Source organism: Rhinolophus sinicus, linkage group LG05 (assembly GCF_036562045.2).
Source record: "Rhinolophus sinicus isolate RSC01 linkage group LG05, ASM3656204v1, whole genome shotgun sequence".
Classification (NCBI taxonomy): domain Eukaryota; kingdom Metazoa; phylum Chordata; class Mammalia; order Chiroptera; family Rhinolophidae; genus Rhinolophus; species Rhinolophus sinicus.
Genome location: NC_133755.1, coordinates 147,372,777 through 147,385,476, shown reverse-complemented (window position 1 = coordinate 147,385,476; position 12,700 = coordinate 147,372,777). Strand labels below are relative to the sequence as shown.

Sequence of the window (12,700 nt, the reverse complement as noted above, 5' to 3'; positions counted from 1 at the left end):
GGGCCATGTTAAGGGTTTGGTCTTCATCCTTTTATGAAAACCAGTAAATTATTATAAGTAGATGAGTGCCATGAACAGATGTGAATTCTTTGAAGGATCTTTCTGTTTTTAGAGTGTTTAAAAAATGAACACAAAGCGAGAAAATTATATATATATATATATACACACACGTATATATACACACAAAGAAAGCAATATTAAGGATATTATCTTCTATGATTAGGAATCCTCATATAAAATATAGAAATAATGATAACTTCCTTTTAGGATTCTTGTGAACATTGAATATATAAAGCACTTTATGTCACTTAAGGTATATTATATGCTCTTAAATGTCATTTTCCTTCTTAATCCTAGATAAGTAAAATCATCTGTTCATTTACCACTTTCTGTTCTAACAGTAAGTTATTACTCACTGACTGGAATTGCTGGGGGCAACAAATAGAGGCTTTTCAAGAATATGACTTTCCATTCTGAGAGCATCCTTGAACTACCCATTAAGGAAGGAAGCCTGATATTATCATAATGACATCCTTGATGGGTCCTGGCCTACAGAATATCCAATCTGGTACCCTGATTTGACAGGCCTACATCTGGGAGACCCACCATGAGATAGAACTACCTCGGGAAATTTGTATTTGGCTTGGGGTTAATTATAATTATCTGGAAATCCCTCAGGAAATCACATCATATTAAAATCGTCTAAGCACCCTGAGTATCCTGCTTCACCGGGGAAAACTACTTGAAGCCACACCAGGCCTCATAATGGAAATTTCCAGCATTTACATGCCCTGAAATTCTTGGTTGCTTCAAAACATTATTGATAAAGCAGTTTTTAGCAGTTTATAATTTTGAAGTTTTGAGTGATTTTTTTTTTAAAAGAAAATTCTCCAGTATAAGTGCACATCACACATTAAAATCCAGGGTTTCTCTTTCAGATTGAAAATGTACTAAAAGGGTGGGGTACTGTTTAATACACTTATCAGTAACAGTGCTTGAGAATGAATAAAAGCCTGCTAAGACTCCCTTTTAGCTTTCAGATGAGAGTGTGGGAGCAGTGGCACACGACTTATTTTATGAAGAAATCCTTTTGAAAGAATGTCCAAACACCAAAGAACACAGAACACCAAAAGCACTGCTTTTCTAGAAAAATAAAGCAACAAAAAGCAACAACCATGAATGTTATCAGTTCTGTTGTTTCAAAACAGACATCTTTTTTGAGCAGAGAATAGTAGGCAAATACTCCAGCTTGGGTAGCCATCTCTCTTGGAAATTAATCAAACATAGTCATTAGAGCTCATATTCAGATTATAAGCATTTTAGGAAAAGTGCCCCTTTTCATACTTCTCCAGCTTGTGATGCCATGAGCTGTTGATGTTTTTGTTTCACTTAGTTTGTTCTAAAAGAGATATCACACTTACCTTAAAATTTGAGTTAATTGGAATTGAACCCATTGGAAATTGCAAAGTTTTCTCACACTATGGGGTTTTTATACTTCCTTGGAACAATTGGAAAGTAGTTGAAACAGCCTAGGAAAGAAAAAAGGGCATATTCTTAGAGAGATAACTAGGAAAAGTAATCCAATAAAGGAATTTACATTTTTTTTTTTTTTTTTAGCAAGATAATTAAAACTATTTAGATAAAAAAGATTTGCAGTTTAGCCTCTTGAAACCGTGGCCTATTAAACAGGGGGTCGGGAGAAGAGAGTGAGAGAGAGACAGAGACAGAGAGAGAGAGAGAGAGAGAGAGAGAGAGAGAGAGAGAGAGAGAGATTTTGTAGGTACTACCAGTCAGTTGCATTAACACTTTACATTGGTGGAATAATGAAGCACAAAACACCAAGCTAGAGTACAGAAAATGACAAATTCATTGATTCTTGAGTCACAGGCTGACTAGGATTATAAAAATTCTGACATGTGCCAACAACAGTGATAACTAATGATCTTTTCAAATGTTTTGGGTGCTCAGAGAACGATCAAAGGATTACTACTACTACTACTACTACTACTACTACTACTACTACTATGACTGCTATTATTTCTCATCCTGGCTATTCAATGTATGTATATGTCTACTAACTGTATGCTTACAAGTACACAAAACATGTGACACTATTTATAGGCAACGGGGAATAACCATGCTTATATCTGATTTTTAAACCTGATGTATACAGGTTTTTCTATTGATACAAAATGTTATTTGAAGGTAATGAATTTTAGCACTATTAACTTTAATTTAGAAAAGGCATAACAAATACTGAAACACACAAAATAGTAATGCTCATGTGCTTATTTTGTGATAGGTGCTGAGTTTAAAGGAATGAGCACGCCTTCTGCCCTGGATAGCCTTATAGATTGGAAGAAGGAAAGGTAAGAAATAATGATGATGGCATGTGAGGAAGGTAATAACAGAGGAAAATATATAAACAGGAAATGCTTACTCCCCTGTGAAATATACAGAAGATAATATTTGGTCTGTGTCTGAATGTCCTGTGGAAGTTTGTTGAGAAGAAGGGTAGAAGTTGGCAGTGCATCCCCGATAGAAAAAGTAGCACAGACAAGAACTCCGAGGCATACAAACTTTCAGTTTGTTCACATAACTGGGAGGAACTCAGGAGGTTGAAATTGTGGTCTGTGCCGGCTTCTTAACACACCTGCCTTTCTTTAATCCTTAAGCAAACTAATCTCATCACCCAAGTTGTTTAACGCAAAAGCTTAAAGGACTGCTATTCCTACAAATCCTTCTTTATTCCTTTATTTTTCACTCATATCAACTCAGGTACATCCTGCTACACACACTGAATGTCTCCTGTTTTCTCCTATTTAAAAAAAAAAAAAAAATCTCTGCCACTGTCTTATTTGAGCCTATCAAATTTTCAAGCCAGAGCTACTGCAATAAATAGTGTTTTACCAGAGACTCTTTGGTTGTACTACAGCACATCCTTTGACTTCCAGTCAGTCCACACTCTTTCTTGTGTGCTTCTGAACAATCATCGTTCATGCTTTGCTCACATGCCTGCTGTTTCCTATAAGCACAACGTCTTTTCCATCCTCCGGCACATAATGACCTGACGTCCTATGTAGTCTTCAAGACTCAGAACAACAGTCATCCGTCAGAGGAATCTTACTGACCCTTCCTTCCAGCTCATCAATTCTTTCTCAGTGTTTCTATAGCACTAAACACTTAATCTAACATTTTTCACATTTTACTTTAATTACCTGGTTACCTGATTTAGACTATACACATAGTATTAAACACTTTTCCAAGAAAGAATCATGATTGTATTTTATATTTGGCATAACTTTTAGCATAGTACCAAGTCTATCACATAGTAGGAATAAAATAAGTGCCTTATGAACAATTGAGTACCCAAATTTTCATATTTCAATATACTATTAATATTCAAAATGACTAATATTGATTTACTGAGCTTGCAGTGTGAAAATTATCACTTAGAATGTTAATTGCACAAAACTCTAATCTTAAAATAAAATTAGAAATAGTAGTGGCAGAAAACTTTGTCCTTTCATTGAAAGGGTACTATCAAAGGCAAAAAGGTTTTGAATGGCTATTATTGGCTTTGTTCTAATTGAATTAGGATATCTGTGTAAAGCAATACTTTAGCACCATGGCTTAACTAGAATCCTCAACAAAAGCAGGAGTTGGTAAAATGCAAGGATATATGTTTGCTAGGGTCTAGTACATAAAGATTCAGAAATTGGGAATTTTGAGTTTTGAAATAGGGTTGTGAAAATGTCTGCTGAAGTCCAGAATTCTCAGGGCTTGTAGATGAATGTTGAAGTTCACAAAATGTCAATAACTCACATGGATAATATAAGATCAGAGCTCTCTTAGGACAAAAGGTGACAGCTATGAACTATTTCTCTTGATGAGATAACACAACAGAAATGATTATGAAATCAAACTCATGAGAATCAGAGATTTTACCTTGTATCAGCTTCACTAATAACTGCAAGGATACAAGTAATCTCAATGAATAATGACGCATAGAGAGGTCTGACAGGGCCCGTGTCACTCCACAGGTCCTTTTTGTCATATGCTCTGGCCAAGACTTAATTTATGACCTCTCAAAGTGATGTGTATGGCTAAATCACATACTCAAAGGAGACAGTTTCAGTCATGATACATCTCTGTTTTATACATAATTATAATTACATAGCTTACGTATTATTTCTCTTGATTCATAGGTTCTAGGGTTTATTTTGTTTTATTTTATTTTTGTTGTTATTTGTATTTTTATATAGGCAATCACAGACAGAGCAGGTACATCCTGCTGGAAGTGTTCTATATATAACGCCTTTCTAGGAGCTAGCACTAGTGTATTTGCTGGAAGCCTATCATTAGCATACTAAAAAAAGGAATTTGACAAGGCCATCTCCCATCTTCTTTTCTGGGGGTGCTTTCCCGCTCCCATGTAAAAACAGAATGGAATGCAAGCCTAATGAATCATTTTTCTTCCCACCTGATGTTGTTTTCTTCACTTTTCCCCTACTTGTCCATTGGTATGGCTGTTCATGGTATGATGCTGAGACTGGGGGAAGATACAGCTGGTGGGAGAAAACTTGGTTCTTTATTGTCATTTGAAAGCGTATAAAATCTTTTGGAAGTTTCTCACTTTTCAGGTCAGGACTATGAAATCTCTTACGTTTTTAGAACAATAGTCTCAGTCTTAATTTGTTACCCAGGAATTTCAGAGAAGGGGGAGACATATGTAATAGACACTACCTGGTTTTTAACATTAATTTGATCTGGGGGGAAAAATATAAAGTGAGATAGACTCCATATAGATCCAGACAGTATCTACATGATGCCTAAACAATCAAACCAGAGGAAAACTGCGGAGGTATAAGGAACTCAAAGAAATTGTCGGGCATAACAAAAAAACAAATGAGTAACTGATTTGTTGCATCTTTCACTTTTCAGCTAGCTATATTGAATTGGGTAGTTTAAAGCAGGAAAACGTCATATAGCAAAAGGGAAAATGGAAAGCAAATATTGTACTTCTTTGTTGCTGAGAACAAACACTGTCTGTTAACCTTCATGTATCAGTAGGGAATAATACAGAATCTACATTTAAAACAGGAGCCTCTTTCAAAGTCCAGCATAACCATTTTGGTTTTTAATTTATATAGAGTACTTTCATCTTGTATTAAGTGTATTTGTCAATGTTAAATTCATACTATCAAAATATTTTTAAACATAAAAATTTGTGAGTAGAAACTATTATGAAATGAAAGTAGTTTTACTTCTGAAAGCCAGCAAATAGTTCTAGTCATCAGTGAAAATAAGAACGATGCTTAATGTTTCCTGGGATAGGTTAATGGATAGGGAAAGACATAAGAATAAAGTATAATGAGAAATGATTCTGTTTCCTCTTAACTTTCTTAAAATCCACTTGCAAATCCATCATTCAGCTTTGAAATGCTATCGCGTTATTTGCAACCAGTGGATTGACTTTGCCCAAAGGATTTGAAGCAGCTCTTAGCTTCCCTGAACCAGCCTCCTCAATAAAGCAGAGCAGCTGCATAACATAGCCTCAGCTAACGTCACAATCTTTCTACATCCGAGAAGACTAATACCATGTTTCCCTGAAAATAAAACCTAGCCGTACAATCAGCTCTAATGTGTCTTTTGGTCCAAAAATTAATAAAATTGTTTTACATTAAGACCGGATATATAGTATATTATAATATAATGTAATATAATACCCGGTATGATATGATATGATATGATATGATATGATATGATATGATATGATACGATACGATACGATACGATACGATACGATACGATACGATACGATACGATACGATACGATATGATATGATATAATATAGTACCGGGTCATATTAATTTTTGCTCCAAAAGACGCATTAGAGCTGATTGTCTGGCTAGGTCTTATTTTCGGGGAAACACGGTATAAATCAGATGAGAAATTGAGATGCTGACCCCAAACTCTAGATAACAATGCCTGCTTTCAAATTCAGTCTTTCTTTAATACAGTTCACCTTGCTCCCCTAATTTCAATGAAATCTTAAAAGAAATATATATTATCCCTGAAAATAAGATTTCTGGTTGCATTTGGCATTTTACACCCTCAAGGTTTCTGAAAATTGTTAAGTATATTACTCATCAGTTGCCTTATGAGCTTTCAGGAGAAGCATGACTAATCTTAAACCATGCCTCGTATGATTTATTTTAAATTATAGCCAATCATAGATTTTTCTTTTTTTTTTATTTATTTAATCTTTAAGTCCCCTTGAATTAAACACCTGATTTAATGTGGATTCACTGGGTAACAGTGACTTCTTGATAAGCAAGACATAGAATCCTGAAATTTTACTGATAGTCTATCCTCGCCAGGCTGTTTTGATTTAAATATTGAGGCTTTTAGGGATTTTTGCCTTACATACTATATGACCTCATTTATTTACTTTATTTATTTATATTGAAATATAATTGACATATAATATTATATTACTTTCAAAGTGTCCAACATAATGGTTTGATATTTGTATACATTGCAAAATAATCACCACAAGAGGTCCTCTTACTACCTGTCACCATACAAGTTAGTAGGACATTTTTGACTATAGTCCCCATGCTGTACATTACATCCCCATGACTTATTCATTTTATAACTAGAAGTTTGCACCTCTGAACCCCTTCACCCTTTTCACCTACCTGCTGGCAAACCCCTCCTTTCTGGCAACCACAGATGTGTTCACTGTATCTGAGTCTGGTTTTGTTTTGTTCTCTTTGTTCGTTTGTTTTGTTTTTCAGATTCCACGTATAAATGAAATCATGAGATTTCATTTTCTCTGTCTGACTTAATTTATTTAGTATACCCTCAAGTTTTACCCATGTTTTCTCAAATGGCAAGATTTCATTCTTTCTTTATAGCTGAGTAGTATTTCATTGTATGTATATATATATATATATATTGGCTGTTGTAAATAATGCTGCAGTGAACATAGGGGTGCATATATATTTTTGAATCAGTGTTTTTGTTTCTCTTGGATAAATACCCAGGAATGGAATTGCTGGATCATATGATAGTTCTGTTGTTTTGTTTTGTTTGATTTTTTTTTGAGGAACCTACGTACTGTTTTTCGTTTAAACATGTTTTACATTTCATTAAATGTAAATTGGCTACACCAATTTACATCCTCATCAACAGTGCATGAGGGTTTCATTTTCTCCATGTCCTCACCAACACTTATTTCTTATTTTTTTGTGTTTTGGGTTTTTTTGGGGGTGGTTGTTGTTGGTATTTATAACAGGTGTTTATAACCTGACAGGTGTGAGATACTATCTCATTGTGGTTTTGATTTTCATTTCCTTGATGATTTGTGATGTTGAGTATCTTTTCATGTACCTGTTGGTCATCTGTATTTCTTCCTTGGGAAAAAATGTCTAATCAGATCCTGATCCCATTTTTTAATTGGATTTTTTTGTTTGTTTGTTTTGTTACTGAGTTCTATGTGTTCCTTATAGTAACCTTTTGTAGGCTATATGATTTGCAAGTATCTTTTCCCGTTCAGTAAGTTGCCCTTTCATTCACTATGCAGAAGCCATTAAGTTGACATAGTCCCTTTTGTTTATTTTTGTTTTTTATTATTCTGTTTTTGGAGTCAGACTAAAAAAAATTCACCAAGACCTTGTAAGGAGCTTACCGCCTATGTTTTCTTCTAGGAGTTTTTTGGTTTCAGGTTTTACATTTAAGTCTTTTATTCATTTTAAGTTATTGTGTGTAGTGCAATTTTGTAGTCCAGTTTTATTTCTTGCATGTATCTGTCTAGTTTTCCCAACATCATTTATTGAAGAGATGGTCATTTTCCCATTATATATTCTTGCCTCCTTTGTTATAAATCAATTGACCATTATGTGTGGGTTTATTTCTGGACTGTATTCTGTTCTACTGGCCTATATGTCTGTTTTTATGCCAACACTGTACTGTTTTGATTACTATAAATTTGTAATGTAGTTGAAATCAGGGAGCATAATGCCTCCAGCTTTGTTCTTCTTTCTGAAGATTACGTTGGCTTTTTGGGACTTTTGATGGTTCCATACAAATTGTAGTATTGTTGTTGTTTTTTTTTTATTTCTGTGAAAAATACCATTGGGATTTTGATAGGGATTGCACTGAATCTGTATTTTGTTTTGGATAATGTGGACATATTAACAATATTTATTCTTCCAATCCATGAACATGAAACATCTTTCCATTTATTTAAATCTCCTCCAATTTTTTTCATCAATGTCTTATAGTTTCAAGTACACTGGTCTTTTACCTTTTTGGTTAAATTTATCCCTAGGTATTTTAGTATTTTTGATGCAATGGTAAATGGGATTGTTTTCTTAATTTCTATTTCTGAGAGTTCATTATTAGTATATAAAAATGAAATAGATTTTTGTATGTTGATTTTGTACCCTGAAACTTTACTCTTTTCATTTACTATTTCTAATATATTCTTTGGTGGAGTTTTTAGGATTTCTATATGTAAAATCATGTCATTCTCAAATATTGACTGTTTTACTTCTTTTTATTTTTTCCAATTTGAATGCCTTTTAAGTCTTTTTCCTGCCTAATTGCTCTGACTAGGGCTTTCAATATTATGTTGAGTAAAAGCGGCAACACAACAGTGTATATCCTTGTCTTGTTTCTGATCCTAAAAGAAAAACTTTCAGCTTTTGACTATAGAGTATGATATTTCCTATGTGCTTGTCATATGTGGCCTTTATTATGTTCAGGTACATTTTGTTGTATATGTCTAGTTTTAGTTAATTGTAAGTTAAGTTTGAATACATTTTTGAACTCTTTATTTTTATTGCTCCCTCTTTGCTTTTGATGTCTCATGTTACATATTTTAATTTTGTGTATCCTTTAACTAATTATTATATTTATATATATTTTTTCTATTCTTGTCTTTTAACCTTCATTCTAGCTTTGTAAGTAATTAATCTACTACCTTTACTATGCATTAACCTTTAGCAGTGAGATTTTTACTTTCATGTGTTTACTTGTTACTAACTATTGCCCACTCTTTTATTCTTAAAAAGTCTCTAATATTTCTTGTAAGGCTGATTTAATGGTGTTAAATTTCTTTAGCTTTTGTTTGTCTGAAAATCTCCTTATCTCTTCCTTAATTCTGAGTAACTTTTCCAAGTAGAGTATTCTTGGTAGGAAGTTATTATTATTATTTTTTCTTCCTTTTACCACTTTGAGTATATAAATATTGTACCAATTTCTTCTGGTCTGTAAAATTTCTGCTGAGAAATCTGCTGATTGTCTTAGGAGGGTTCCCTTGTATGTAACATATTGTTTTGCTCTTACTGCTTTTAAGATTCTCTCTTTATCTTTAATTTATGCTTTGAAATTTTAATTATAATGTACCTTGGTGTGGGTCTCCTTGAGTTCATCTTATTTGGAACTCTGCTTCCTGGACCTGGATGTCTGTTTTCTTCTCAAGTTAGGGAAGTTTGTAGCCATTAATTTTTTTAAATAAGTTTCTGTAACTTTCTCTTTCTCTTCTCCTTCTGAGACTCTTATAATGTGAGTGTTATTCTCCTTGATGTAGTCCTATATGTCCCTTAAGCTAGATTCTTTTTTTTTCCTGCGTTGTTTGGTCAGTTCCACTGCCCTGCCTTCCAGCTCATTGATTCATTTTCCTGCTTCATCTATTCTTTTGTCGAACCCCTCTAGTGTATTTTTCAGTTCAGTTATTATATCCTTCAGCCTTGTGACTTCTGTTTGGTACTTTTTGTTTTCTGCCTCTTTGTTGAAGTTCTCTGTGTTCAGTCATTTTTCTTCCAGTTCGGTGGGCATCTTCATGACCATTACTTTGAACTCTTTATCAGAGAAATTACTTATCTTTATGCCATTAAAGTTTTTTTAAGTTTTTTTTTTTTTGTTGTTGTTTGTTTGTTTGTTTGGGGGGGCGGTGTTTAACTTGGCGTTTTGTTTTGAACAGATTCCTTTGTTTCCTTATTTTGCTTGACTCTCTGTTTCTACGTACTAGGTGAAACAGCTTTCTCTCCCAGTCTTGAAGTAGTGACCTTGTGTAGGAGATGAACCTTATGGCTTAATTTTGCCCTATGTCCTGGTTGTCTCTCAAACCTTTGTGATTTTCTAAACAACCTTATGTTTTCTTGATAGGCGTTAGTTGTTGAGGGTATGCCAAGACCAGTGAGTTTTCCAGGGAGAGAAATCTCAGTCAGAACCTAGTTTCAGGTGATCAGAAGCTACACTCTCAGGCAGCAATTTTTAATGCAGATATATACAGTTCTATGGGACCACAACTGTAGACCCTGATGACATTAAGCTTTGGTAACTTAGTGGTGTCCACTTAGCAATACTTTCAAAAATCAGGGCTCCAGGTAAGTGTGTGAGTTCCTTTCTGGGAGGTACCAGGGAGCTGTAATGAGGCCAGGGAGAACACAATGATGGTTTCCCCTGGTCAATGTTCCTTGAGGGCTTTATTGTACCCTTAAGGTGTGTGGTAAATATGTAGCCTGCCCCTCAGGCTGAAGCTCCAGTATAAGTAAATAGGCCTTTTTCATTGGAAGACTATGCATGTGTTTCATTCTGTTGTTTATGTATTGCCCCATAGGTGGTAGCCTGTCATTAACTGTCACTCTGATTGTTTTAGACCTGTGGGGCCCAGAAACACAATCGCTCCTGGCTGCTAGAATCAGGCATTCAAGGGTGGTTCCCTGTGTGGGCTACCAATGCCCACTGGCAGGGCCTTTGTACTGCCATGGGGTTCGGGCACTGCCCATTTGGTTTTGGCTAGGATGTGTGTGTGTGTGAGTTCAGGGGGTGTGCCCAATGGTGCTAGCAGGTGAGAGGGAGAGTTCCCACCAATACTGGTACTAGCCATGCACAGGGAGAATGAAAAATTGGTGCCTACTAGTGCCTCAGTCTCTGAAGAGCGTCTCAACAGGCTTCTGCTTCTTATCCAGAAGCTTGAAGATTAGCAAATAAATCTCCTTTGCATATGGTTTAGGTGTTATTCAAACTGCTGCTTTTATGCTGGGTCCCCCCCTTTTGAGTCTGCACATGAGTCCTTTAAAAGCAGAATCTCCATTTCCTATCACCCTATGGTTCTCCTGGATGTAAGCCTCATTGGTTTTAAAAGCCAGACATTTTGGGGGCTCATCTCTCCAGTGCAGGTCCCAAGGGTTGGTGTGCTCAACTGGAGCACAAGCTCCTTACTCCTTAGGGAGAACTTCTGTATTTATGAAATCACTCCTGATGTGGGTTTCCATGCTGGGGTTGGGGTTTTGTGTGACATTGTGTCTCTTTCTGTTCAACCTGTCTCAGTGTGGCCCTTCTGTCCTTCATTATTGAGGAGTTTTTCAGCTAGTTTTCAGGGTTCTCTCTCTCTCTCTCTTTCTTTCTGGAATGGTTTCATATGTAGTTGTAGATTTGTTGTGTCCATGGGAAAAATGATTTCAGGATCTTCATATGCCGCCGTCTTGAACATCCTTTCAAGTTATATTTTAAATTTATTATTATTAACCAATTCATAGATGGAAAAAAGGTAGCTCACTGATTTGGGGACCACCCAGCATGTGACACTGTATTATTTATTAATGACATTGTACTTGGCTTGCCCTGTAATGCCTTTACTATCATACCTATTTCCCTTAAAAAACAAACAAAAAACCCAAGCAAACAAAAGCAATTAAAAAGCTAAAGCAACAAAGTGGAAAAACAGGCTCCTGTGAGGTTTCAGTAGCTCATAGTCCTATGAAAAAGAGCAATGCCATAATGTGTTAAGGGACAGCTTCTAGATGGGGGATACAAAGTCTCACAGAAGATGCATCTCCCTAAGAAGGACATCTGTGGAAAGATATTTCAAATACTTGTTCTTGTGAAAGGCAACTTCTTAAAAAAAGGACAGGGAGCTACAACAAAAATAGATTAAGGAGGAATATGATAGTGACAGGTAAAAATAAAGCACTTGAGGAAAGTTATAGAGAAGTCTTTACACAACTGTGAATGTAGAGCATGAGAACTGACCAAGGTCAGGGGAGCACATCATTTATAAAATTGTAAATGAAGTGGGAGGATATCCTGGATGCTAACAACTGCTGGAGAGTCAGTCAGCCAGGCAATTTATAAGAGGAGGAACAATGAGGGCGCATTAGGAGCCAGCTTTTAATGCCAGTATTTCCCTTTATCTTTTTGTACAATGTGAAATGCATACTAAACATTTTTTTAAGAGCCTCCTATTATTTTAAAGTTTTATGGAAAATATATACATAACGCATTTAAAAAGTATGGAACCAGTAAGTATAAGAATCCACACTCTTGGTAAAAGTTTGCTACTATTTTGTTGTATTTCCTTCCAATCTTTTCCTATATATTTTTTGTCTTAAGTAGTTGTGACCATATATATAAATACACACTTGTACATATACTTGTACTTTTCTATTTATCTTTTTTACCTAATAATTATACAAAAATTTATTTCCATGTTAGTATTATAAAAACATTCTTAACTCTGAGTTCCTCCTGTTAGGAGAAAGGCAATCTGGAAAGTTCTAATGTCACATTAATATTTTAAACATGTGGTTAATCCTGGGAGTATAAATATATTTCAAAGATAAGAAAAAACACAAATTAATTAAATTCTAAAGGTGTAGCATCTGGGTGGAAAAATTGTTTTGA

At 35.0% G+C, this 12,700-nt stretch overlaps 1 protein-coding gene across 1 annotated transcript in view; it reads left to right on the top strand.

Annotated features, from left to right (window-relative positions):
* The window catches only part of TBC1D32 (TBC1 domain family member 32), a 400,452-nt gene that overhangs the window by 242,565 nt on the left and 145,187 nt on the right, over window positions 1-12,700 (top strand). Inside the window, exon 36 of the mRNA XM_074333506.1 lies at window positions 2,303-2,369. Coding sequence (XP_074189607.1) covers window positions 2,303-2,369 — 67 coding nt within the window. The remainder of the gene's footprint in view (window positions 1-2,302; window positions 2,370-12,700) is intronic.